Consider the following 27,917-nt stretch of genomic DNA (forward strand, 5'->3'; position numbering starts at 1 on the left):
CCCTCCCCCCCTCACGCCATTGTCTCGGCAATTCACCTGTTACCAGTGACCTGGCCAGTAAAGATATTCAGGGCCAGAGTGATTCCCCAATCGATGACAATGTGGAGGACAAAGTTTACCTAGCATTAGAAGAAGAAACAGTCAGAAATAATGATCAGGTAATGTGGCAAAAGAAGGTCAGATATAGTGATTAGTTAGTGAGTGGAACAATGCTTATAATGCCTATATTACTGCATGAAAACCAATATACCTCATACTACATATAAATTCGTACCAAGTAAATAAATAAATACCGTTTATGAGTGGTGTGAAATAGTTACCCTCCCATAGAACTCGTTTTCTTTGCAGCCAGCCTGAAATTAAACCCCATCAGGTAAGGAGGTACTCCTATCTGCATCGAATATTTTAAACCTCAGGTGAGCGATTGCTCTATGAATTTTCCATGTTTCTCACCAAAAGCGGAGGTTTAAGCCCAAAATTTTTTTTTCGAAAATACCTCGGGATTGGGGGATGTCGGAGGTGCGGAAAACCTCGGGACATGACGGGTTAATAGAGAAAAGAACGGTAACTTCCAGCATAAAGTCGCTCCATGCACATGACACCAGTAAGGCAGATGTGTTGAAATTCCCTACAGTCTTATCTGCGATGACTTCCTTTGTTGCTAGGTCAACATGTGCTCTTGGCTGAAGATTCTTGTTGTGTTCCCCCTTATGCACGACAGCCATCTTACACTTAACATCGAGTGGAATTGTCCCATTGAATATTGTGAGTCCGGCTACAGGCGTATCATTTCAATTTTCCTTGGGGGGGTGCATAGGGTATTTAGGAGGCCCCCATACTCCCACCTCCCCACATGGGTGGGGTGGTGAGCAAACATTTTGAAGCCACATGCAAAGCTATATTTTGAGAATTAAAGCAGTAAACAAATATATACTGTATACTGTATATAACTATTAAACCAATTACTTCCTGACACACACACACTAATGGATATTCTAGCATTGGCAGTATTTCTCTGTGAAGCTGAATATGAAATTTAAGGTGCATGGTAAAGTGCATTTCATTACATTATATGCTAATGAACTTGGATAACAGCCCAAATAGCAATTAATATATTTGTATTGCTGAAAGCTTAAACTGACTTCATTCTTATAGCGTACTGAAAAGACAATGAATACAAGACTGAGAATAAAAAGTTGTAAACTTGTAACTGAATTAAAAATGGAGAGGTTTTAGCTTACTAGCCCCCAAAATACCATGAACCATATAAATTAAAGTGAAAAAATAAGCTCTACACTAAGAGGTGAGAGAAATAAAATGATGGTTTTTAAATCTGGAAGAGGCTCAGGTAAGAATAGTATATTGATTTCAGAATTAATTAAAGGAAACTGAAAATTAAACTACGTACGGTATATTTATTGCATTGAAAAATGGATAAACTACTCCAACAGTGGATATCTTCGTGATCTCGGCTTTGCAAAGGCCTACATGCCATGCTGAATAATGCTGTAAATTCTACTTAAAGCAGCTTTATACTCTACCAATTCCAAGAGATTATTATAGTTACATGGAAAGATATACATTAATTTGACAATGTAACTGTGTTCATACGTACTTTACCAGCCCTTATAGAATGAACGGCATCTGCTGTCTGACTGGCTGGCCATTGGCGTGTGGCACCTATCGTGTCCAGACCACGTTACCAAGATATTAACAAAATGTTCGAACATTTAACTCCGACTTTGAACCACAGAATAAAATAAAACCATGCTTTCGTGTATAATTCTATGATAATTTTATTTTTTGTAAAGCATACATGTCACTTAAGTGCTTAAATGTCATATATATAAACAAAAAATGCTTACTTAGTTCTGATGCCACCCGGCCGTCCCCTACCGTCCCCTTTTTCCTCACAGTTCCACGATACCTCACAGTCCACCTGGATCTTCTCACTGCCTACTTTGGGAACCACTGATCTAAATGAAGTCTTAAGACTCCCACCTACAGGTACATACTTCCTAAGATGAAGAAAAGCTTTTAATGATAGCTAGAATCCAATAAAAAAGGCAGCTCGGTACTGAAGTTAACTGAACAGCGGGCTAGGAACATATTTACATTGACATCCTTTTAATATACCTAGTAAATTACTGTGATTATTACACATGCACACACACACACACACACACACACACACACACACACACACAAACGATATATTTCACTCAAAACGTATTGAGGCTAAATGCAAATATTATTAATTTCACGGTGTTAACCTTATATTTTTTTCATTACTTGTGGTTGATTCGGAGGCCCCCTCAGAAAGCTTGGGAGTGGCGAGCGCCCCTCGCTGCCTCCCCCCAAATGACGCCCCTGCCGGCTACCTATTCACTCAGGTACCATGGGTGATTGGCGAGTTTTTGCCAGCGACTGAGGCAATGCTGGAATCAGGAGAGGAGAGTAGTTCTTTCAAGAATGCTAGAACTTCAGCTGGAGCAGCAGTAGCTGACGGAGCATCGAACCAGGCTTTGATGTACAATACCCCTATGAGTGTCATAAATTGTCCCAGTGCAATGTGCTCAGCAACTACCATTTGAAACTGAGATCGGAACAAATACATCTTGATTCTGTAGATCATGTGGGCCACCCACCTTGCACTGTTAAGGGCACCTGGCCAGAAATTGAAAGACGCCCTTGGTGGACGCTCACCAAAGAGAACGGTGACTGACTCAGGAAGTTCATGGTAATCATCCCTAGGTTGAACAAATTCAAGTTCCTTGATGCAAAATGACACAACCTGTTCTTTGCAACGGCAAAACGTGCTGGCCACTTCAGAAGCCAGATAAACAGGAATCAATGGCATTCTCTTTATCGATGGTTTTCCATCTTGTTTGAAAACGCTTGAATATGGGTGTATCCGGAACAGAAGACGGGCTGAAACACGTTGCAAAAACTTCTCCTGCAACCAATTCCAAGATGTGATGAAATAGTGGGCATCACAGCTGTTGCTGCAGAAGAGTGCATGCACCTAATGCTGATCCAGTGTTACTTGACGTTGTATAAAAGTTCATACCAACCACCTTCTCTGATAACTACCAGTCCTTAAGACATTGCATTACAGTAGAAGCTTGTCCAGTCCCCGTAGAAATCTTTGGTACATGAAGAAGCTTTTCAGTTTTACTTGTGGTATTGACAGTGGCAATGAGAGGAACACAGCAACCTTCTCCTTACCAACATCTGGAAAGATTTTCCCATCTCATTGGATGATTAGGCTCCTGTCGCATGCAAAAGAGTCCAGGATCATTCCATGATCGCCCTTTTTTGGGTTCACCTAGATATTCTAATCAACGACCAATAGATTGTCAACTTTGAGCATTCATAACCCATGGAGGAAGCTGCTACGGATAATATGTGAATTGCCGAACGGTCACTGACTTTAGTGTGCGGTGAAGTACTGCACTCAGCTCTGATGCAACAATGTTCCTTGTATGGCACAACCTTTTTTGCTGGGGAATGAGTGCTACTTCTCTCGCTGTAATTGGCTTAATCACTGCAGCTGTCACTGCTGTTCAGTATGTCAACTTGGCAGTCTCCTCTCTCACTGTTCATTCCCATTATAATTGCTGCACTCTCTTTGTCATCAACTGGTTATGTTGAAGTGCCTGCTCCTCTTTTTATGCCAGGATTGTGTCCACGCTGACTATTGAGCCCCGATTCCTTGGCTCCCATTGCACTCTGTGGAATTTAAAATCCTCTGGGAACTTTAATGAGCTGAAAAGCCTCGACATGGGCAATATGAAATAAATCAGTCTCGCTTAAAACTCATCTTCTCTCTTTACCTGTGGTGTAGATCATCGAGCTTTTCCCTTAAGGATAGACCAGTACTGCTTCACCCTGTTTTCCACCTTAGAAATATCATTCTACTCTTCTGTAGTTGGGATTTGCTCCTTCTCCCAGATGCACATTGATTCGCTAACAACTGCATTGCTGCACTTTTTACTTCCAACTGTTTGCAATGCTGTAACTTGAAATACCACTGTAGGACTAGTACCCAAGATGGGAGATGCCTTTTGAGTATCACGTCAGTTGGAAAGTCAATCAGCCAAGCATGATCCTGTTTTCGGGTCACACATGCCATGAGAGATCTAGAGATGTCCAAAACCTAAAGCCTACAAAGAGATCAAACATGATGGTGTTTACTGTAGTTCCTACCTAACGTAACACTATTCAGTATTACACAGTAACAATTGCTTTACAGTCTAAGAGTAAAACCTTGTTTAGTTGAGCTTCGTTGGAGACGGTGTTTTGATATACTCAGTTTGAAACGATGTAATCAACAGTGAGAATATAACTGATGAACGGTTTGTGGCTGGTCATTTTTGTACATTTTGGGTGTGGCTGTCTAGGTCAAGCCATGACAGAACGTTCTAGAACGTAGTTCCATGGGTCAGCTGATGTGACTCATTAAATATATAAAATCTAACTAATTTAAAACTATATATCTAATTAAAACAAAGTTGTTAAATCTAAGATTCTGCAAAAATTTATGAATACTGTGGGGGACGCAGTGGCCGAATTGGTAGAGAGTTGGCCTTCAGTCCTAATGGACCCAGGTTCAAATCCCCGCTAGGGCAGGGAACAGTTTAAGGATTTGAATTTCATTAAAGAAGACTTTACTGATCTACCAGAAGACCCGCCAACATGTTGTGAAAATACACCCACTAATACCAATACACCAGTCCTGTATGAGACAGCCCTAGCATGTATTCAATATGGGTGGTGGGTGTTAGCACCGAAGTGGTGACATGTGGAGGTGTATGGATGGAGGAGGATTACTGGACCTTGATAACGGACTGTGAAGCCTATGCCCAGAGTCGGACACACACAAAAAATAAAAAGACATGACGGTAACACTACTCTGCTATGCCTCAGTCGCCTGATACGGGGTAATGCAGGATCATGTTTTTTTTTTAATGCGAGGATGAAGGATGAAGGCTAGGAGCCTGCATAACAGTTCCTTCCAAGAAAAAAACAATACAAAAGAGAGCCAAATGCAATATCCATTCATTTCGATATGCCTGGACACACTGCGTTTAGAAAATTGGAGATCATAGGAAGTATGAAATACAGACGGAGGGAGACAGTTCTAGAGTTGACCTGTTGCATAAATGAAGGGCTGTGAATAACGGTTAACTCTTGCGTTAGAGAGTAGGGCAGAAAAGGGATGAGAGTTTATTACTACAAGGGTGCTACGCACCCATCTTAGAGGTGGAGGAATGCAAGCAGACAGTTCAGGGGAGCAGTAACCATGGACGTAATGATAGAAAAGAGATAAAGATGCAACAGTGCGTCGAAGAGTCTGAGGTTCAATGGAGCCAATAAGAGGAGGAGAGTTAATAAGACGAAAAGCCTTTGACTCCACCCTATTGAGAAGAGCTATATCAGGGGAGCCTCCTCACACATGAGAGTTGTACTCAACACAGGGGCGAATAAAACCAGTGTATATAATCAACAACTGTGCAGGGGTAAGGAAGGTACGTAGTCGGCTTAGCAAACCAAATGTTTTGGAAGCAGATTTTACAAGAGATGTAATATGATCTTTCCAAGATACATCCCGAGTGAATGAAACCCCAAGCATGTTCAACAATGATGAAGGATTGAGCTGGATATTACTAAACATTAGAATGTACTCATGTGGAAGATTTTGCCAGGTTGATAAGTGTAAGAACTGAGTCTTTGATGCATTAAAAACAAGATTATTTTTACCCCAGCAGAGAGAGCAGTGAAGTCAGACATTAGGTGTGCCGTAGCCTCATCCCTTGTTTGTTGAAGTAACTGCTGGGATGGACGTTGCAGGAACCGAAAAGAAAGGTGAAAGGAGGAATCATCAGCATACGAGTGGATAGGGTTAGGTGTACAACTTAGATCATTGATGAAAAAAAGGAAGAGTGTTGGTAATACGACAGAGCCCTGAGCAACACCACTGTTGATAGATCTAGGAGAAGAACGATGACCATCTACAACAGCGGCTATAGAACGACAAGAAAGGAATCTGTAGATGAAGGCACAGATACAAGGACAGAAACTGTAAGAGGGCAGTTTGGAAATTAAAGATTTATGCCAGACTCAATCGAAAGCCTTTGAGATATGAAGTGCAAAGGCAGAGCTTTCGCCAAAGTCCCGAAAGGAGGTTGACCAGGAGTCTGAGAGGTAGGTGAGAAGATCGCCAGTGGAGCATCCCTGACGGAAGCCATACTGACGATCAGAAGGAAGGTTGTGATGGGAAAGATGCTTAAAAAATTTCTGTTAAGAATAGACTCGAAACTTTTTGAGACAGGATGTTAAAGCAATTGGACGATAGTTAGAGGGTTGGGAATGGTCACCCTTCTTTGGGACTGGCTGAATGAGAGCAAACTTCCAGCAAGAAGGAAAGGTAGAAGTTGAAAGACAAAGGCAAAAGAGTTTACCTAGGCAGGGTGTAAGCACAGAAGCTCAGTTCTTGAAGACAACAGGAGGGACTCCATCAGGTCCATATACCTTAATTTTATTGGGGCCAGTGGTGGCAGTAAATACATCAGCTAAAGAAATTTTAATGTCAGGCATGAGGAAGTCAGAGGGGGGAAGTGACGGTGGAACAGCAGCGGCATTGTCTAAGATGGAATTGGAGGAGAAAGTCTGAGTGAAGAGATCTGCTTTATCAGTGGAAGAAATAGCTTCAGAGCATCAGAGTAGAAAAGCAGAGGGAAGGATGATGAAGTAAAATTGTTAGAGAGGTTTTTGGCAAGGTGCTGGAAGGAGCGGGAAGAATTTGAGTTGGAGAATTGAGAGCACTTAGTATGGATGAAATATTTTTAGCAGAGCGAAAATCAGACTTAGCACGATTCCGGCCAGAAACATAAAAAAGATATGATTCAGGGGTGGGTTGGCTCTGGTACCTTTTATAGACCCTCTCCCTGTTGCAGACAGCATTAGAACATGCGTGATTAAACCAAGGTTTTCTAGCATCAGTCAAAGGATATGAGAAAGGAATATATGTTTCCATGCCCGAGAGAATAACCTCCGTAATGTGCAAGGCCCGCTCAGATGGCTGTTGGCCATGGAAGAAATAATCATTCCAGGGAAAATCAAAGAAGCACTGCCTGAGGGCCTCCCAATCTGCAGCTCCAACGTGTCACAGTCGACATATCTTTGGAGGGTTCACAGGCTGTACCGGAGTGATAGGACAGGTCAAGGTAATATGGTTGTGATCGGAGGAGCCAAATGGAGAGAAAAGATTAACAGTTTATGCAGAAGGATTAGTTGTAAGGAATAAGTCAAGTATGTTGGAGCTCTCTCCAAGGCGGTCAGGGATATGGGTAGGGTGCTGTACAAGCTGCTCTAGGTCATTAAGGATACAAAAGACGTAGGCTTGTTCACCAGGTGAATCAGTGAAAGGAGAGGAGAGCCAAAAGTGGTGGTGAACATTGAAACTTCCTAGATTGGAGATTTCAGAGGAGTCAGAATTGGACAAAATGTTTCCCATCGTACAAGTAAGATAGTCGAAGAATTTTTTATAGTCAGTAGAATCAGGGGATAAGTAAACAGAGCAGTTACATTTAGTCAGAGACAGGAAAGCCAAAGCCAGAGAGTAGAGAATTCGGAAGAAAAAAGTTCAGGAACATGAGAGCAAGATAAGTCATTGCATACATATACACAACAGCCACCTTTGGCTTTGAAATCAGTATAGAGAAAGTGGGAGGATACAGAAAAGGGTTAGCTGTCAGTTGCCTCAGACAAATGAGTCTCTGTTAAAAAGAGAATGTGAGGTTTAGAGGAGGAGAGGTGGTGTTCAACAGAAAGTTGGAGGAAAGGCCACGAATGTTGCAGAAATGAAGAAGTGAGTCAGCCAGTGGTTGCCGGCAAGTCGAGGAGTCGTCACAGGGAGAGGGGTGGATGGTAGGGGCATTTATTATCCCCCCTCCCCAGGGACTCCGAGGCATGATTCATGTCCGTCATTTTCCTTTTTTTAATTTTTAAAAGGAAGTGTAGCGTGTACTGTGCATGTAGACTGGTGCTGACAGAGAAACTTGTACTGGAGAGCATGCTGCCCTACTCTCTGTATTACTGAGACACTGAAAAAGTTCAGCAAAGGGGGATGCTCAGGAAATATTGCAGAAGTCAGTACTTCAGTGAGTACAAGTATAATAATTCAAAGCATTTTCGAAATTTTCATAATGAATTTTGAGGACCATGATTATATACTGTGTATATGTATTCATTTCCCTTTCTCCATATGGCACCGAATAATAACCTAAATAATATCTTAACCACCTCAGTGCAAAGGAGATAAAAACTTTTTTTTGTTCGAGAAATGCCAAACTTACTCACAAGTTAAGAAAAACAGGCAATGCTCACTTCAGTAATTAATAGTTTGTATTTGGCTTTTACACAGAAGCATCTATGATGGAAAAGCTGCACAACTATAGACCCACAACGTTGTCAGAAAGGACGAAGTTTGTGTGGATGTGGCGCAGTGGACTGCCAGCCCGCGCTATTGCTCAAGACTGTGGTACGAGCGTCACCACAGTGTGCAGGTGGATCAGGCGATGGATGCGGGAAGGAAATGTTAACAGGAAATCTAGAAGTGGAAGATCAGTGAAGAAAGGCAGTGATCCTTCAAGCAAATCGAAGAACGAGCTTCGTTACAATCCCTATCCCCTTCCGGACATGGGCAGTTTTATACACTCGGATGCAGGGTTAACTTACCAAGACCTAGAGAGACATTACTGGGACGGCACTTACGCAGATGATATGTTTGGAGGCCACAATCCGACGTACTCTTCGTTATACCCGTACTGCTTAGGGTATATATGAGGAATGACGGATTCTCCGGGATGGAGGGGCAGTACTTAGGGCACGATGGAGCACGAATTTGGGATGCATGAAAGAACCAAGCAAAAATTGTCAATGTTTCTGAAGATCTTTAGGTAGTGAGTTGTTCAAATGAAAACACTGTATCCACACTGTTTACATTATAAAGAACATGGAAGCTTAACAACATATGTCATTGCCACCGCACAGCTAGTGTACCCTGATGCTAAACATAAATTCTTTGCATAGAGTCAATTTTTCACATTGTTAATCCCTTGAAGTGGACGAGGTACTTTTTGTTTTATTTTTAATCCCACCAGGAGATGGTATTCAGCTAAGGACGGCCTTCTTATATTACAGGATTAAGTGAGGCCTATTTTCTAACCCGTCCAAGTCTCTCCCAAGCTGAGTCAGATCGTCCGGAGGTATCAGGGCAGTTGTTGCTTCCTGTCTGTCTTTCATGCTTGGAGGAACCTCTGTCTATTTGGCTTACTTTCTTAATTTTCTGAAGGAAGCAAGCCTCCTCCACTTTTTTCAATTAACTGATATGTATATTTGATTTTTAAAAATCATTTTGTGATTTGAGCATGGATTCAGATATTAATTTTGTTCTAATATGGTTTTTATATTTTTTCCGGCGCCATATGGCCAAGTTGTTGCTGCGCCAAGTTAATATTTAATAATTCAATTCGATTCCGAGGGTACCATGAATAACACGTCATAGGATTGAGGGAGTTGAACCTGACCTATACAGGACATGAGTTTCGTCAGTTATTTATACTCTCAATACTTCTTTATTCAACTGAGGAAGGACTTTGGAAGTGAAGGAATTATATATATATCCATTTCATTAACCCCTTCAGTCAGAGGTCTTATTCAGCTTCAATAATATCGTCTGAAAGTAGCAAGAAAAGAAAAAAAATGCGCCATAGTACTCGGCATCTTTTCAGTCAAAGATTAAGCCATTTTGATATACTGGGGTAGAATTTTCAAACATACTTGCGATCGCTTCCTTGTCATAACTCACTTGTTTTTCTGCTGGAGATTTTGCACTTTCCATTCCCTCACTGCCCTTAAAATAACCTACGACAATTTTCCTCTACTAAGATATTTGTAGGAGGAGCAGCGTATATATGAAAAAAGTGCAGTCCCTTGTCCTTGTTCTTAATGAAAAAAAAAATTAAACAGAGAACTGTTCTTAAATATACTGTACTTGAGAGTCCCACCCTTATATCATTAGTTACAAGAACATTCGACTTAATGATTTTTTAAACATTAAAGTTGAGTTGTTCACAGTGTTATTGGTATTTTGCAATGTCTGAATTTACTTAGTGCCTACGTTTTGTCAATAATATACACATCCTGAAGCTTTTCATTTCAGTACCCTATTATTTAAAAATCTTATATCTTATAGTAATAGGCTGATGGGGGAGATGGTAGAAAATAATCACTGTTTTTAGATAACAGGACAGAGGAAGGAAAAACAAATGTATATAAAAAAAATCCATACACCATATTAATGGTGTTCTCCATGTCACAAAAAAAATCTGCAGCAGTTGGCCTTGAACAGCTGTAGGTTGAAGTTAAGGGGGAAACAACTCTGGAGTTCCAATGAGATGCGGTTCGGGGAATAAAATATTTCTGATAGGCGGAAGTTCTGCAATATGACAATGTGACATTCCAGTCTTGAACGCTACCATATTCCTGTGTAGGTACAAGGGAAGGAATGGAGAGGTGGCACAATGGATGTAAGTTCGTCTGAACATTTGCCATAAAAACATCTGTAAAATAATGCAAGGCAAGCAACATTCCTTCTTACCTGTGGAGGAGGTAGTTCATTTATAATAGAAGAGTAATTAATAATTCTAACAACTTTGTTCTGATTTTTATTTATTTGCTTTAGTTCTACCCCTCCACATCCACTCCACAAGGGTGAGCAATATTCCAGCTGAGAGTGCACATAACTCTTATAAACTCTAGCCAACTGCTCGTCAGTGATGAAGCTACGAACTCTGCGCAAGAATTCAAGTTTCTTTGAGGCAGTTTTAGCAAGTGATCTGACATGAGACGTCCAGCTGAAGGCACTGCTAAGTGAAATCGAGAATTTCAATACTTTTGGAGACTGGAATATTAGTAGCACTGAAGGTTATATAGAAGTCTGGCAATATCTGTCTATTAGTAAAGTGTCTATACTTGGTTTTCTGTCTATCTATCTATATACCTAGGCTGCTTCCCCCAAGGAAAGGGAGGTAGCCGAGACAGGACGACCCCCCCTCCATTTACTCATCCATTCAAACACATTCATTCGCATCTTAGCCCCAAAGGGGAGAACGGACAGATCCTCACCGCATCACACTGCACAAGGGTCAACTGCGCAATGCAGTCAGTGACATCCACAGCAGGGCCCGACAGCAGAACTGGTTTATCCCTGCCACATCATAACAGACCCATCCCCTTACCCGCACCTGACCTGACTAGCTGATCAGACCAAATGCGGGAGAATATCCACTCAGGGCTGCGTCATCACTTATTCATTCACAATTTCTCTCCATTTATTTCTGTCACGCACAGCCACTCTTCCTTGCTCAACAGACATCCCTCTCGCATCCAGCGCTCTCTTCACACTGTCCATCCATCCAATTCGTGGTCTTCCTGTCAGTCTTACACCTCTCACATCAGATCTAGTTATCTTTTTCACCAATCGCTCATTATCCATTCTCTCCATATGCCCAAACCATTGCAACACCCTCTGCTCAACTCTACCAGCCATCTCCCGAACAACTCCAGTTCTCCTTCGCACTTCATCATTTCGCACTCGATCCATATGCGTCACTCCACACATACTCCTCGGACATCTCATCTCCATTACATTCAAACTTATCCTCTCAGCTACACCCATATTCCATGTTTCAGCCCCATATAATGCAGTCGGTACAACAACACCCTCATACAGCCTTCTCTTTACATCCATTCTAAGCGAACGACATTTAAACACTTTTTTCATTCCTCCCAGCACCTTTCCTACTTCATTTATTCTAAACTTCACTTCTGCATCTATTCTTCCATCCACAGCAACATGTGACCCTAGATATTTAAAACACTCTACCTCCTCAAGCAACTCACCATTCAAAACTATATTCATCCCCCTACCATCTATCAGCCTCGTACACTTCATCACTTTACTCTTATTCTCATTTAATTTCAATTGCCTCCTTTCACACACCCTTCCAAATTCCTCTACCAACTGTCTCAATCTCTCCTCTGAATCAGTCACCAGTGCAGTATCATCTGCAAACAGCAGCTGCTTCAGATTCCACTCTCCTCCATCAACATTTACCAGACTCAGACCACCTAAAACTCTTGCATTCACCTCCCTTACAACACCATCCATGTAAATATTAAACAACCAAGGCAACATCACACATCCCTGTCACAGCCCCACTCTCACGGGAAACCAATCACTCACAGCATTTCCCACTCTTACACACGCTCTACTATTTACATAAAAACTTTTCACCCTTTTTAGTAACCTACCATCAAGTCCATACAATCTTAAAACAGTCCACAAAGCCTCCCTATCAATTCTATCATACGCTTTCTCTAAATCCATAAATGCCCAAAACACATCCTTGCCTTTCGCTAAATACTTATCACACACTTGTCTCACAGCAAACACCTGATCAACGCATCCCCTCCCTCTCCTAAAGCCACACTGCTCATCACTAATCATTCCCTCTGTACCCTTTCTAACTCTCATAATTAACACTCTACCATACACTTTACCTACAACACTCAACAGACTTATACCCCTAAAGCTAGTACATTCATACTTATCACCCTTGCCTTTATACAATGGGACCACACAAGCACTTACCCAGTCAATTGGCACCATACCTTTCTCAAAGCACACATTCAATAATCTTACTAACCAGTCAACAATAGTCACTCCACCACCCTTCAAGCATTCCACAGCACACCCATCCATACCTGCAGCTTTCCCTGTTTTCATCTCCTTTACTGCCTTCTCCACTTCCTCCTTCGTGATCAAAGAATCATTCAACTCTCCCAACACATTTATTCCTTGCACCCTTCTATCTGCCACAATCTCAGCCACCCTTTCCTCCTCTACATTTAACAATCTTTCAAAATACTCTGCCCATCTCTTCCTTACTGCATCCATCTCAATTAACATCCTTCCATTCTCTGCTTTTACTCGTTCTTCCTTCCCAGACTCTCCCTTTCGCACCCTTTTCACCTCCTTCCAAAACATTTTCTTATTCTGTTGAAAATTCTCTGTCAGCCGCCTACCCCACCTCTCATCTGCTGCCACTTTAGCATCACACACAGCCCTTCTCGCTCTATTCCTCTTTCCCTTATACCTTTCATATGACATCTCATCCTTCTTCTGCAGCCACACTTCATATGCAAGTCTCTTCTCAGCCACAGCCATACTTACTTCCTCGCACCACCATTCACTTCCTTTTCTTACACCACCACCCACACGTCTCACACCACACACCTCTTCTGCATGCCCCACCACAGCACTCTTAAACAACTGCCATTCCTCCTCCACGCTGCCATTTTCCCGATCTTTCACTGCGTTCCACTCATCTTTCAATTTCTCCTGATACTCTATCTTTTTCTCTCTTTTATCCAACTCACTCACTTTCAAAACCTCCCTGCCACACCTAACCCTCCTAGCTCTCACCCATCTCTTACCTACTCTTAACTTTCCCTCCACCAGGTAGTGGTCAGACATACCTCCACCCTCCCCTCTCAGAACTCTCACATCCAACAATCTTCCTATTACATTCCTAGACACAACCACATAGTCCATCAAGGCTCTATCAACAACCCTTCCACCCTCCTGTCTCACCCATGTATACTTATAAATATCTTTCTTCTCAAACAGCGTATTTCCAATCACCATCTCTCGCTCAACACACATCGCTATCATTCGTTCCCCATTTTCATTTCTTCCAGGCACACCATGCATACCAACTATGCCTTCAACTGCTACATTTCCCACTCTAGCATTCAGATCTCCCATCATTATCACATTCACATTCGCTCCAAAACTCTGCAGACACTCATCAACATCATTCCAGAAAGACTCCCTCTCTTGTTCATCCCTTTCACTACCAGGCCCATATGCACTCACAAACACCCACAACTCACGTTCAAATTTCGCTTTCACCCACATCAGTCTCGATGACACCTCCTTCCATTCAATCACACACTGCTGCACTTCGGGACTCACTAACAAGGCCACACCTTCTCTTGTCCTTCCTCTATCAACACCTGACAATCTTCCATTCACACTTCCAAACATAGATTACCCCTTCCCTTTCATCTTCGTTTCACTCAAAGCTAACACATCCAACTTTCTTCTCACAAACATTCTCCCAATCTCCTCCCTTTTAGCCTCAATTGTACTACATCCACGCACATTCATAGACCCAATCTTCAGGGTACGGGGATAACTCCATCCCCCATCCCTTTCTCTGGCCTGTCTCTTTTTAGGAACTAAAAAACAGAGGAGGGGGTCCCTAGTCCCCTCACTCCGCCCCTTTTAGTCGCCTTTTACGACACGCAGGGAATACGGTGGCAGTATTCTTCCTAACACAACCTGGCCGCAGACTAGTAGTACCACCCCATAGTGCGGCCAGGTTGTGTCCCCCCCGCCACAGGGAGGATACTTGGTTTTACTAGCATTAAATGCGACAAGGTTATTTTGTCTCCATTCACTGATCCTAGATGGGTCTTGATTTATGAACATGGCTGCACCTAGTTGTGAGTTAGAGATATTAACGTTTGTGAATGGATGTTTAAGTATGAATAAACTGTGAAGTGTTGAGTCATCTGATATGAATGGATGGGATTACTTGTAACATATATGAGATCATTAATACGAATTAGGAATAGGGTTGGAGCCAGAACTTATCCTTGTGGCATTCCGGCGTTGAGTGGAAAATGGAAAACCAAACAGAAAAACAAGTTTCACACCAGCACCCACTCAGCCTTGTACATCACCTCAAGACATCTCAAAAGTTGTCCTGTCTTTCGATACACCCTTCCACCACTCAGATACGCCACAGACACAGCACAGATGTACACTGCACGCCCCTCAGACACATCCCAAATACGCTCCAGTTGCACAGCAAACATACTACCAATATCCCGCATCCTCAACACACCATATATAAAAAATAAAATCCAGTGACTCAGTGATTTAGTGGCACAGTCTGGAACACACTTGATTTGGCCACAAATATGGATGAGGCAAAATCATATGGATGATTATATGTCAACATTTTCTAACCAATTATGTTTTGTATTTCACAAGCTTTGCCAATAGGATAACTCAGCAAGTTTCCACACACACACACACACACACACACACACACACACACACACACACAGAAAGAGAGTAGCTTTAATACCTGATATTCATATTATCTGTAGAATATTATGTTGAGCTTCAGAGAAAGATTTTGGACTAGGTAGAGTTATGCATCCTTCATTAGTCCTTTCACTAGAGAAGCACCCTCTTATCGGAAGATATTAGTAGTAGCAAAAGTAACTAGAAAGACCTCAACCTATCGAAGAATATCAATCTTATCAGAGTACTGGGTACAGGTGGAGTGAACTGCACAATGAAGTGGCACTGGCACTTCTGGTTGAGTATGTTGCTGCTGCTATGTGCTGGAATGACACATCTCGCCCATGCATCACCTGAATCATCCTTGAAGGGAAGGACACTCTCTCATTCTCAACATCCACTGCTTGTCCACAACACTTCACATCCAGGAATTATCCAAACCTACAATAACATCTCGGATAAATTAGTAACCACAACAACTGTAATAACTGGTTCAGGGCTTCAAGGCTCCCTTTTACGAAGGTAAGTAGTAAGATTAATCGGTCATGAAAAGATATGTGAACTTGTCAGTAATAAATATGGATATTTAAATAATAAAATAATTACGTTGATGTATCTTTATTAGGTCTGCCAGTCATCACATCTCTTCTCTGATAACCGAAGTAATTTCCGTATGGCTCACTCTGAGATTAAAACAACCACTAGACATCATAGCTTACAGTACAGTACATGCACAGGTACTCACAACAGCCACAAGTACAGGAAGTGACAAACTTACAGCAATTGCAAATACAAGGACATGGATGCAATAGCAAACAAAAGTAAATGGAACTTGTGCACTTGGATTAGCCCACCCCGTCCCGTCGACGTATGGGTATGTTGCAACGATTTGCATTTGCCAGTCCCGGCAACGTACCAGTATGTCGTGCAATTGCAAGGTCCCTAATTTGCACAATTTTCAATTTTGGCGCATGATTTTTCGTATGTATACATGGAACACCTTCCTCTATTCCTCTACAAGATGCCAAGCAGGGACAATGCTTTACACCACATAACCTCCCTCTCCCCCCCTCACGCCATTGTCTCGGCAATGGACCTGTTACCAGTGACCTGGCTAGTAAAGATATTCAGGGCCAGAGTGATTCCCCAATCGATGACAATGTGGAGGACAATGTTTACATAGCATTAGAAGAAGAAACAGCCAGAAATAATGATCAGGTAATGTGGCAAAAAAAGGTCAGGTATGGTGATTAGTTAGTGAGTGAAACAGTGCTTATAATGCCTTTATTACTGCTTGAAAACCAATATACTCTCATACTACATATACATTCGTACCAAGTAAATAAATAAATACCGTTTATGAGTGGGTAAAATAGTTACCCTCCCATAGAACTCGTTTTCTTTGGTGCCAGCATGTTAGAAAACCCAGTCAGGTAAGGAGGAACTCCTACCTGGATTGGGTATTTTAAACCTCAGGTGAGCGATTTCTCTATGAATTTTCGATGTTTCTCACCAAAAGTGAAGGTTTTAGCCAAAAAAAAAAAAAAAATTAAGTAACTGGGGACTGGGGGATGTCGGAGGTGCGGAAAATGAGAAGTAGAAGAAATGTTGCTTTGATGGATTTTGTAGGATAAGTTTTGAGAATATGCAGTGAGAAAGAGAAAGATTGGATTCGCTGGACAGCCACAAGGACAGTGAAAGGAATATCATCTGGGAGTTTTTTTTTTATGCGAGGAAGAAGGAACCAAAGGCCATGAGCCCGCAGTAACAGTTCCCTCCAAGAGAAAAACAAAATACAATATAGAGCCAAATTCAAGATCCGATCATTTTGAGATGCCTGGACACACTGCGTTTGAAAGACTGGAGATCATAGGCAGCAGGAAATACAGACAGAGGGAGACAGTTCCAGAGTTGACCTGTTGCATAAATGAAAGACTAGGAGTAACGGTTAATTCTTGCATTAGAGAGTTGGACAGAAAAAGGATGAGAGTCTGCTGCCAGACGGGTGCTACGCGCCCGTCGTAGAGGTGGAGGAATGCAAGCAGACAGTTCAGAGGAGCAGTGACCATTAAAGTAGCGATAGAAAAGAAATAAAGAGAAAGCACTAAAACTAAAAGCAAGGGCTAAACAGGCGATGAGAGGAGTGTGTGTTTGGGGGGGGAGGGTCAAAAAAAGAAGGAAAAAATAGGCAAATTTGTCGTGGAGATGGAGAAAATTGTGAAGGTAAGGGTGATGGGAAAGACAGCTGAAATGCGAGGAAAAGAGTGGATCTTCTTATGGATTGAAGTCTGACAGTTACATAATTATGCAACTTAATAAAACTAACCAGTAAAGTGCGCTTTGTGAGCGCGTGACGTGAGAGCGAGTGCTGTGATATCACAATTTCCCTCTTATATAAAACATAGGCGGAATCTCCGATATTTAATTGCTATAATTGATGCCAAAAAATGCAATGTTAAGCCGAAAAATTATTATACCCTCCACCTCATGAAGTTAAGGGAGGGTATTGTTATCACTAGTGTCCGTCCATAGAGTTGGGCGGCTGGATGTAGAGATATTATATCCGGAGGAAGTGTCAGAATGTATTAACTATAGAGTCAAAAAACTTCAGTTATGTGTCTTATAGTGAATTAGTGCCTTTTGACAGGTAGAATGCTGTGTCTTAAGTTGTTAAAACAAAAGTTTTTCTCAGAGATTTCAATGCAATCTGCATAGGAAATCCGAAGCCAGAACCAGAACGTATTCACAATAGAGTCATGAAATTTCAAATAGTTATGTATCTGATAGTGATGTGGTGCCTTTCGATAGGTAGTTTTTATTTTTTTAAATAATGAAAAAAAAATCTGAGATTTCAGTGCGACCTGTTGACTCAGTGTTATACAAGGGGTGGCGAGGTGAGGGCCGTTATACGCTTGGTTACGTGTGCAGGGAGGTGGAGTGTATGTGCTTTGTCAAATGGAGGGTTGTAACAGCTTATCTATGTTTAATTTTGATTTCATAACAGGGGCATTCACCGATTAAAACCGAACACTCCCATCGAAATCTCAAGATGCCAAGGGGTTCCTACACTTTTATGAGTGAGTTTATAGACTTCTATATAACAAAATTACTGAATGAGTGTATCACATGCTGAAAGAATTTCAACTCTACTTCACATAGGAGTAAAGATATTATCTTCTGCCTAGTGTAACGGTCGGTTTGGACCAGGCCACTCATTTCCATATACAGCTGAGAGTAAACGTCGCTGGCTCGCTTCGGTCGCTCGCTCCTAATAATTGGACTGAAGAATGCCTCGCTATCTGTGCCAGGCATAACACAAGGAGAGCAGAATGGATGGTTAATTTTAAGAAACACACAAAAAACACATCAGAGAAAATATGAAACACGATTATGTACTGTATCTATGACACTGTAGTGCACTGTGCTTCTTGACAGGCAAGAACAAAGTGAGTAAACAGGGGCTCTTCTCGAATACATTCAGAACTCTCTACATGCTATGCGCTGCACAATTTCTGACGACAGTTACCCTTACAGCAAGGGACTAACTAATACAAAGGATAGGAAATGTATAGGAAGGAAGGGGATCTCACACACACACACACACACACACACACACACACACACACACACTGATATTTATAAATAGATAAATAGATAGACAGATATATAGATAGATAGACAGATAGCATTAGTCTCAATAGCTCCTACAACAATATGGACAACAGTTTGTCAATCTCTTGAAATTGTTATGAACTGAGGACTGCGAATAAAAATCACCTTTGGCGATATCATTATAACGAACTTGACCATAGAAGATAGGATTATTCATTGCTTAAACAGAAAATCAAATTAAGTAGTATTCCCACGGGGCTGGCCCCTCTAAGCGGCAGCTAGTATTATCCACTAGCTCATATATTTTAGAACGAATTTTCCTCCACTGAGAAGGGGAAGAACAAGTCCTTGTTTATCCTAATTATTGGCATGAGGGATCTGCTGCTGTTGCTGGCGTGCTCAGCGTAGTATGCAGATATTCTTCTTTGGACGTGGGTGTTAATTTTTGACTTCTAGAACGTTTGCCCTCTATTTTAATCACTGTTTGACAACTTGGATGATTCATATTGTGGAATGGGAGTCGTCTTGTGAGATCTTGGATTCTACTTAAATGATGTTTACAGCTTTCCATCTTCTTTTGCATAGTCCTCTGTGGCATCTTCTTTTGGGTTAAGTCTTTGATTTGGTCTTCCCTGATGTCTTAGGTAATTTCTGGTGCATATTCTGTTTCCCGTCTGGAGCCCCTGGAACTGAGGGTCGTTTTCGGCCTTCTTAGGATGATGATGATGATGGACTCTGGGATCTCGTCCTCGTGACAGGTCGTTTGTTGGAATCTACTCACTTGAGGTTTCTGGGAGTCTGGTCTTTGTTGATGGGTTGCTTGATGACGATTTTCCTGTATTTGGGGCTTACATTACCGTGATGGTCCTGGGAATAGTGAGATTTTGATTTTGATGGTTAACAGATCGTTTTTTTGGAAAAGATGATCGATGTATCAAGCCATCAGCTTCGTGTTTCCTCTCCAGAATGTTTCAGCAACTGGTATATGCTGTCGCATGTTTGTGTATCTGTTTCAGTCAAATCAGTATTCCTTGTTGGTTTCGAGTCATTCCTAACTCAGCTGACGTAAGTTTAGCAGCGGCTTCGGCGTAGACTGTGTGGTATCTGGGTCATGTCTTGCTGGTAGCAATTCGTGGGAGTGCAGTGGATGGATGTTCAGTGGGTGTTTCCTGGCGGGATCTTGTTACTTGAACAACAGAGTTTCATATTTTCCATTCCCTGCTAATGACTAAGTGTCTTGCCTTGAGGCAGATTGTACAGGACAAGGAGGAGGCGGTACAGCTTATGTAGAAGTGCCTTGCTTCAGTACAGTTAGAACAGACATGGCTGGTGAAAGTGCAGCCATGGTTGTTTGGTCTTACTCATATCACCTCAAGCATTGTTCCAGGCGGATCCACTTTCTCTCAAGGGCGATCCACTTTCGTCATATCTTTCGTGCCTTATTCTGGTACATACATAGAATCTTAATTTTGGTGGTTTGTGAAGTCGGGAAATCTTGATTTTCACGTTCTTTGAAGTCTGGGGACATATGCTAGACCAGTTTGTTCAACCTGGTCATACAGCTTGCAATTTTTCTTCTTGGTCAGGTTGTGGTGAATTTCAGGATCTCTCTCACTATTTCTGAGCAGATTGAGTAGTGTTTGGGAACTAGGTCCAGTCAATTTCCAACTGTAACGAGTGCCTTTAAAACTTAAGTAGACTGTAGCACAAGTCGAGCAAGGCAGTACTCCCAAGGTGGATGAAAACCTGCAGACTGGAAGAGCTGGAGCTCCCATTTCATCAGCCCTCGTGGCTAGTTCCTGACCATCCCCCTTTGCTGAACTTTTCAGTATTTCAGTAACACAGAGAGTAAGCCAGCATGCTCTCCAATACAAGTTTCTCTAGCTGTCAACACCAATCTACATGCACAGTACACACTACACTTCCTTTTCAAAAAAAAAAAAAAAAAGCACACAATAACCAGGCCTCGGAGTCCCAAGGGGGAGGACCATAAGTGCCTCCATCTGCCCCTCTCCCAGTGACAACTCAACGAGATGCCTGGAACCACTGTCCGACTCACTTCATCATTTCTGCAGCATTTGTGGCCTTTTCACTACCTTTCTCCCTGTCAAGCACCACCTCTCCTCCACTAAACCTCTCCCCGCTGAGGGGGGTCACCTTGACGTGGTGGTGGGGCTTGAAGCATGGTTGGTGGTGCCACCTACTTTGGAGGCATGCCTACCTTTGTAGGGTTCGGCATATGTCAGTCACGTGGACCAAGCACCCTCTACGTCACTGGTGGAGGAGGCCTGCTGGTGATGTTAGTCCCTGCCCTTTTGCCATCTAGGGCGGGACTCTTGCCTCCCCACGTGTTTGCCGTGCGTGGCATTCCGTAATGCTGGGAGACGGGAGTCCTGGAGGCTTAGCGATGCTGCACGATGCACCCTGCAGCTAGCAATACACCTCTTTGGTCCCTTATTCTGGCTAGACGGGTGGCCTGGTTGGGCCCGACCAGGTCAAGTGGGCACTGGTTGGCCTGGTGGTTCCTACCGTCCTGGAGTCACTCTTGCCCAGTTCCCCTGGTGGTTACCCGCGTATACTCTCCTGCTACCTCTGGGGTCGCCAGTGGTGTTATCCCTGGGATACGACCTCCCCTTGTTGGGCTCCATGGTTGGTGGAGGAGTGGGGGAATGAAGTTTCTGTTGTATATTAATGGATTATTTAACTAAAAATACTGTTGACGACACCTCATCCGTCCCTGGTAATTCTGTGGAATCATCCTCTTCAATTGCCACGTTAGAGCCTTTCCAGGCCCCAAAGGACTATTCTCCTCTGACCCAGCGTTCAACTGGGAATAGGAGAAGGTCATGTCGGGTTGGTTTGGCTCCGGGATTCAGTCCGGAAGAGAGTGAGCCTGAGACCTTCACTGAGTATCTAGTACTGAAACACTCTGCTGGTGGTTCAGTGCTGGATATAGATATTTTTTAACTGTACCGAGCCATTGTTTCTGCTTGTGGCCGTGAACCGGCGATCTCAACCCAGGGGGATGGTAGCCTACTTATTGAGGTGTCCTCCCCAGCAGAAAGCTCCCATCTTCGGAATCTGACCTCCATATCTGGCAATAGTATGTCCTGTTTACCCCATGGCACCTTCAACCAAAGTAAGGGGGTTATTTACTCTCGGGACCTCCTGCGGTACCCTGAGTCACAGTTATTAGAAGAACTACGCTCTTATGGTGTTGTAAAGGTTGACCGGGTACAGAAGAAGATCGATGGTATTCTGACCCTGACTCCGACGCTGTTTCTGACCTTTGACCGCTTGATGTTGCCTGCTTCCTTGAAACTTGCCTGGCTGTCTCTGCCTGTGAAGCCTTATGTTCTGAACCCAAAGCAGTGTTTCCACGGTCAGGGGTATGGGCATGTTAACAAATTTTGCCGATGTGCACTGCCTGGCCATCCTGGTGTTTGTGTCTCCTGTGGCGAAATGAGTCATACCAGTGATTGTCCAGGACCCCTTAAATGCTATCACTGTGGGGTCCTCATGCTATATTTTCCAAAAACTGTCCTCACTACTACCTTGAAAAGAAGGTTTTGAGCATTCGCGCACATGAGAGAAATTTTCCTTTCCAGAAGGAGAGAGGAGGGCCCAGACTCTCTTCTTTCAGCGTGGCGTTTCTTATGCTTTTGTCTTTTCTGGGGCGCCAGTACATCGTTCTGTGTCCCAGAAGTTGCCACGACTCTTTACAGTGACCACTTCCCCACATACTGAATTGACAGATGTTAACCCTGGAATTACTAATACGTGTGTGACTGATGCTCGTCCACCCACTGCTCCAACGGTCTCTGCCTCCACTTCAGTGGCTGATGGTTTGCGTACTTCTGTGGTGGTGCAGATCTACATGTTGACGAGCCTCTTCCCCCCTTGTCCAGTATGGATGAGGCTCCTTCTGTACCCGGCAAACGTCACCATAATTCGTCAGAGTCCTCAGAGCCTGAAAACCGGCCACCTAAGGTCTCTGTTGTCGAACCTTGTATCAACCTCTCTACTGTTCCCTCTGCCTCAGAGGCTGGGGGGTCAAGCCAAATGGAAGCTGCTGCTGCTGGTTCGCCTGTAGTCAGGTCCCCACCTGGGGATGGTGTTGGAGAGACCGTTGGTGCATCCGGTCTGAAAAATACAATGTTATTCTCACAGAGTTCTAATCCTGTCGACTCTCCACTTCTGGAGCTTCTAATGGTGGCACTGGCCATCCCACATCACCCAAGGTGGCCTCCAAGCCTCTTTCCAAGCCGAATGTTAATCCATCTCAAAGGAAGAATGTTGTAAAACTTTCCTCTTCCACGTCCTCACGTTTGCCCACGGATGTTCGACATAAAGTGCGGGTTCTTGGTGCTGGGCAGTCTCTTACCAAGGGCCTTTCTAAGCATCATTCCAAACCCGTTCGCATGTTAGGAGGTGTACAGTCCTGTACTTAATCATTTTCCCCTCCACTATGGGTTCAATCATCCAGTGGAATTGTCGGGGTCTACGTGCTAACTATGAGGAACTGTGTCATCTTGTTTCTCAATTTACTCCTCTAGGCATGTGTATCCAGGAGACCATGGTTGGTGATACTGCTCCTGCTGGTCCTTCTGGCTACAATGCTTTTTATTCTGATCCTCTGCCAGGCCAAGGTCATCATGGAGGTGCTGCTATCTTCCTTCGCCAGGATATTCCATACAGTCATCTGGATATTTCCAGTCCCTTGCAGGCAGTTGCTGTCCAGATGTTTTTACGTCGGCAGTATACAGTTTGCAGTCTTTATCTACCTCCTAGTGCTACTGTTGAAAGGGCGGATCTGGAACACCTTATTCATGACCTTCCTTCTCTCTTTCTGTTACTAGGAGATATGAATGGCCACCATCCATTATGGGGAAACGATGAGACCAACCCTCGGGGTGTTATGCTGGCCTCTTTAGTGGAAGGTGAGGAGTTAGGCATTTTAAATTCTAATTCAATTACTTATTTCCATACCCAGATAGGAACTTTTACTGCCATTGATTTGTCCTTATGTTCAGCTGATGCAGTTTTACATTTTAACTGGGATGTGTTGCCAGACCTGTATGGCAGCGACCATTTTCCCTTACTCATAACTGCTAGTGCAGATGGACCTCAGCCACGTCTTCCTTGCTGGCTTTTGGATAAGGCTGACTGGCCACGTTTCAGGGAATTAAGTTTCACTTCCCTTTCTGTCAACAAATTTGGCTGTCTTACTGAGGCTGTGTCATATTTCAATACCGTGTTGCACTCAGCAGCCCTATCATCTATTCCAAAAACAAAGGGTCAGTTTCCTAAACGTCCGGTTCCTTGGTGGAACTCTTAGTGCAGTTCCACAATGAGAGCCAAACGAATCGCCTTCTCACGACTTCGTCGTCACCGTGGAGATCCTCAGTATTTGGTGGCGTATCAGAGAGCACGAGCTCATATGAGGCGGATCTTAAAGGAGACCAGGCATTCATCCTGGAAGGGTTATGATTCCTCCATCAATTCGAGGACTTCCATCACCCAGGTGTGGAACTGGGTAAAGAAAATTTCGGGAAAATTTACTGTTCCATCCCCTCCTGTTTTATTTGCAGGAGGTGGCACTGTGGCTGATCCATTTGCTGTTGCAGAGTTGCTTGCTGATCATTTTGCCAGTGTGTCACAGAAAGATGCAGATACGCCTTTGGCTTCCCACCGTCGGCGCCTCGAGTCTTGTGGTCTCAGTTTTGCCTCTGCTGGGGGAGAGCCTTACAATGTTCCATTTTCAATTTCTGAACTCCAGACAGCTCTGTCGCAGTGCCATGATTCCTCTCCTGGTTATGATGATATTCCTTATGCCTTTTTATGCCACCTGTCCGATGAATCCCTGTTGTTTTTGCTTTCACTGTTTAATAAGATCTGGTGTTCTGGGGAGTTTCCGGCTTGTTGGGGTGTTGCTGTAGTTATCCCCATCCCCAAACCAGGTAAGGACCACCTACAGGCAACGAATTATTAGCCTATTTCTTTGACGTCTTGTATATGCAAAGTCTTGGAAAAGATGGTCAATGTTAGGCTTATGTGGTTTTTAGAGAGAGGTGACTTCTTATCCCCTGCCCAGTATGGTTTTCGAAAAATGCGATCTACCTCTGATGCACTACTGTCCTTGGAATCTTCTGTCTGTGAGGCCTTTTCCACTAACCAACACCAGGTCACAGTCTTCTTTGATCTGGAGAAGGCATATGATACTGCATGGCGTCATGGTATTTTACTCTCTCTTCATGAGTTTGGTCTTCGTGGGCGCTTGCCTATTTTTATTCAACAGTTTTTATCTAACCGAATTTTAAGGGTCCGAGTGGGAGGAGTGCTTTCTAATGCCTGAGCAGTGGATGGAGTACCACAGGGGAGTATCCTTAGTGTTACTCTGTTTGCTGTAGCCATTAACAGTGTCATCAGTGTACTTCCTGACAGTGTACGAGGATCGCTATATGTTGATGACCTCTCGATTTCCTTCACCTCATCTAGAATGTCTCTGATAGAGAGGAAGTTGCAGCTGGCTCTCAATAGAATTTCTGACTGGGCAGAAACTCGCGGTTTCCATTTTCCTACAGCAAAGACGGTGGCTATACATTTTTGTCGTCTTCGAGGGGTTCACCCAGACCCTGACTTGTATCTCTATGGTAGGAGAATATCCTGTGTGGAAGAGATGCGGTTTCTGGGTCTTCTGTTTGATAGACGACTAACCTGGGTTCCTCATATTCATTCTGTTAAGGCAGCTTGTCTTAAAGCTCTGAGTCTTTTGAGGGTTTTAGCTCATACCTCTTGGGGTGCTGACCGTCAGACCCTCCACCTCCTGCATAGGTCTCTTATTCTTCCTAAACTTGAATATGGGTGTGAGATCTACTCCTCTGCAACAGATGCCCGCCTCCGGTTGTTAAATTCTGTGAATCATGCTGGTGTGCGTCTTGCAACCGGGGCATTCAGATCATCTCCAATTCCAAGTTTGGTGGTGGATGCTGGTGTACTCCCCTTGGATTTGCGACGCCAGTTGCTAATGATGAGGTGTTGGTATCTTCTTCACCGCATTCCAGACTCAGTTTCTTGTGCCATTGTCTCCCAGGATTCCCGATCTTCTGTTTTTGACACCCATCCTAATTCCCCAAAGCCATTTGGTTACAGGGTCTGGTCTATTATGTTAGCCCTCTCTGTCCCGAGACTGGCAATTTGTCCACATCGGATCCCAAAGGTGGGTTCTTGGCTACTCCCTCGTGTGACATTCTGTAGGTCTATTGTTAAAAAAAAAGGGCTCACTTCCCCCTCAGGTGTCCCTCTCTCTCTTTTTAGAACATGCCTCCATTCATGAGGGTTCTGTCCCCGTCTATACTGACGGGTTCAAGACTGTTACTGGAGTAGGATTTGGTGTTGTCTTCCCTTCCTTTAGTAGGGGCAGTAGTCTTCCTGGGATTACTTCAGTGTATACGTCAGAACTGACTGGAATTTTATATGCTTTGAAAATCATTTTTACTCTCCCCCAATCCGTTTTTGTGATTTTTAGTGACTCGCATAGTGCTTTGTCTGCACTGGAGTCTTTTAATGCATCCCATCCATTGGTTTTGTCAATTTTAGAGTGGCTTTTTCTTCTTGGCCGTCATGGCCGCCGTGTAGACTTCTGTTGGGTTCCTGCACATGTTGGTGTGGTGGGCAATGAGAGGGCAGATACTTTAGCTAAAGCTGCGTCTTCTCAACAGCCCCCAATTGACTACCCACTTCCTGTTTCTGATGTAACACCTTATTTGCGGTACACAATTCAAACGTACTTGGCAGAGACACTGGGATGGTGTTTCTCACAACAAACTGAAAGAAATCTTTCAGAGAGTGGTTGTGCCAAGGGTTCTTCCCTCTATGTCTCGGCGACTGGAGGTGGCTCTTGTTAGGCTTCACATTGGGCATCCTCGGCTTGCCCATGGGTTCCTCATGTGTGGTGAGGCTCAACCATACTGTGATGACTGCCTTGATCCCCTTGCTGTCCATCACTTCCTGGTCGAGTGTCCAAGTCTTGGGGACATATGTCAGAGATTCCTCCATAGGCATAAGGGGGCAGATGGTGCTTACTGTTGGTCCTCGATGCTTGGTGAAGCCTCTAGCAATTTTACTGATGTTTTTAGTTTTCTTCAGGAGACAGGCCTCCTTCCACTTTTATAAGTAATTGATATTTTATAAACTATTCTTTTATTATTTTTAGTGTTTTATTCCTAATAACAGATATTAACTTTATTTTGAATAGGCACTTTTTATTTTGCCGTGTCTTTTACTTTGTCATCCAGCGGCATATGACCCTGGCAGTTGTTCTGCCAGATTTTAATTATTTTCAATCAATCAATCAATCAATCCTCTAAACCTCACCTTCTCTTCCTGACAGAGACTCAACTGTCTGAGGCAACTGACAGGAAACCCCTTTCTGTTTCCTCCTACTTTCTCTATACTCATATGAAAGCCAAAGGTGGCTGTTGTGTATATGTATGCAACGACTTCTCTTGCTCTGGTGTTCCTGAACTTGATTCTTACGAATTCTCTACTCTCTGGCTTCAGCTTTCCTGTCATTCTATGACTGAATGTATCTGTGCTCTTTACTTATCCCCTAATTCTACCATTAAAATTTGTTTGACTATCGTACTTCTACGATGGAACACAATCCATTCATTTCTCCTTTCTCTGAAATCTCCATTCTAGGAAATTTCAAAGTTCACCACCGCCTTTTGGCTCTCCTCTCCTTTTACTGATCCACCTGGTGAACAAGCCAACATCTTTTGTATCCTTAATGACCTAGAGCAGCTTGTACAGCACCCTACCCGTATCCCTGACCGATTTGGAGAGATCTCCAACACACTTCACCTCTTCCTTACAACTAATCCTTCTGCTTAAACTGTTAATCTTTCCTCTCCGTTGGGCTCCTCCGATCACAAACTCATTTCCTTGACCTGTCCTATCGCTCCAGTACGGCTCATGGACCCTCCAAAGAAACATCAACTATGGCACTTTGGAGCTGCAGATTGGGAGGCCCTCTGGCAGTACTTCTTTGATTTTCCCTGGAATGATTATTGCT

At 43.3% G+C, this 27,917-nt stretch overlaps 1 protein-coding gene across 1 annotated transcript in view; it reads left to right on the top strand.

Annotated features, from left to right (window-relative positions):
- The first annotated feature begins 21,946 nt into the window (after positions 1-21,946).
- Positions 21,947-27,917, top strand: part of LOC145396963 (uncharacterized) — a 301,105-nt gene continuing 295,134 nt past the window's right edge. Inside the window, exon 1 of the mRNA XM_080270195.1 lies at positions 21,947-22,230. Within this exon, the coding sequence (XP_080126321.1) occupies positions 21,947-22,230 (284 nt within the window). The remainder of the gene's footprint in view (positions 22,231-27,917) is intronic.

Source organism: Coenobita brevimanus, chromosome 40 (assembly GCF_032717465.1).
Source record: "Coenobita brevimanus isolate Jiangsu-jjx chromosome 40, ASM3271746v2, whole genome shotgun sequence".
NCBI classification, from domain to species: domain Eukaryota; kingdom Metazoa; phylum Arthropoda; class Malacostraca; order Decapoda; family Coenobitidae; genus Coenobita; species Coenobita brevimanus.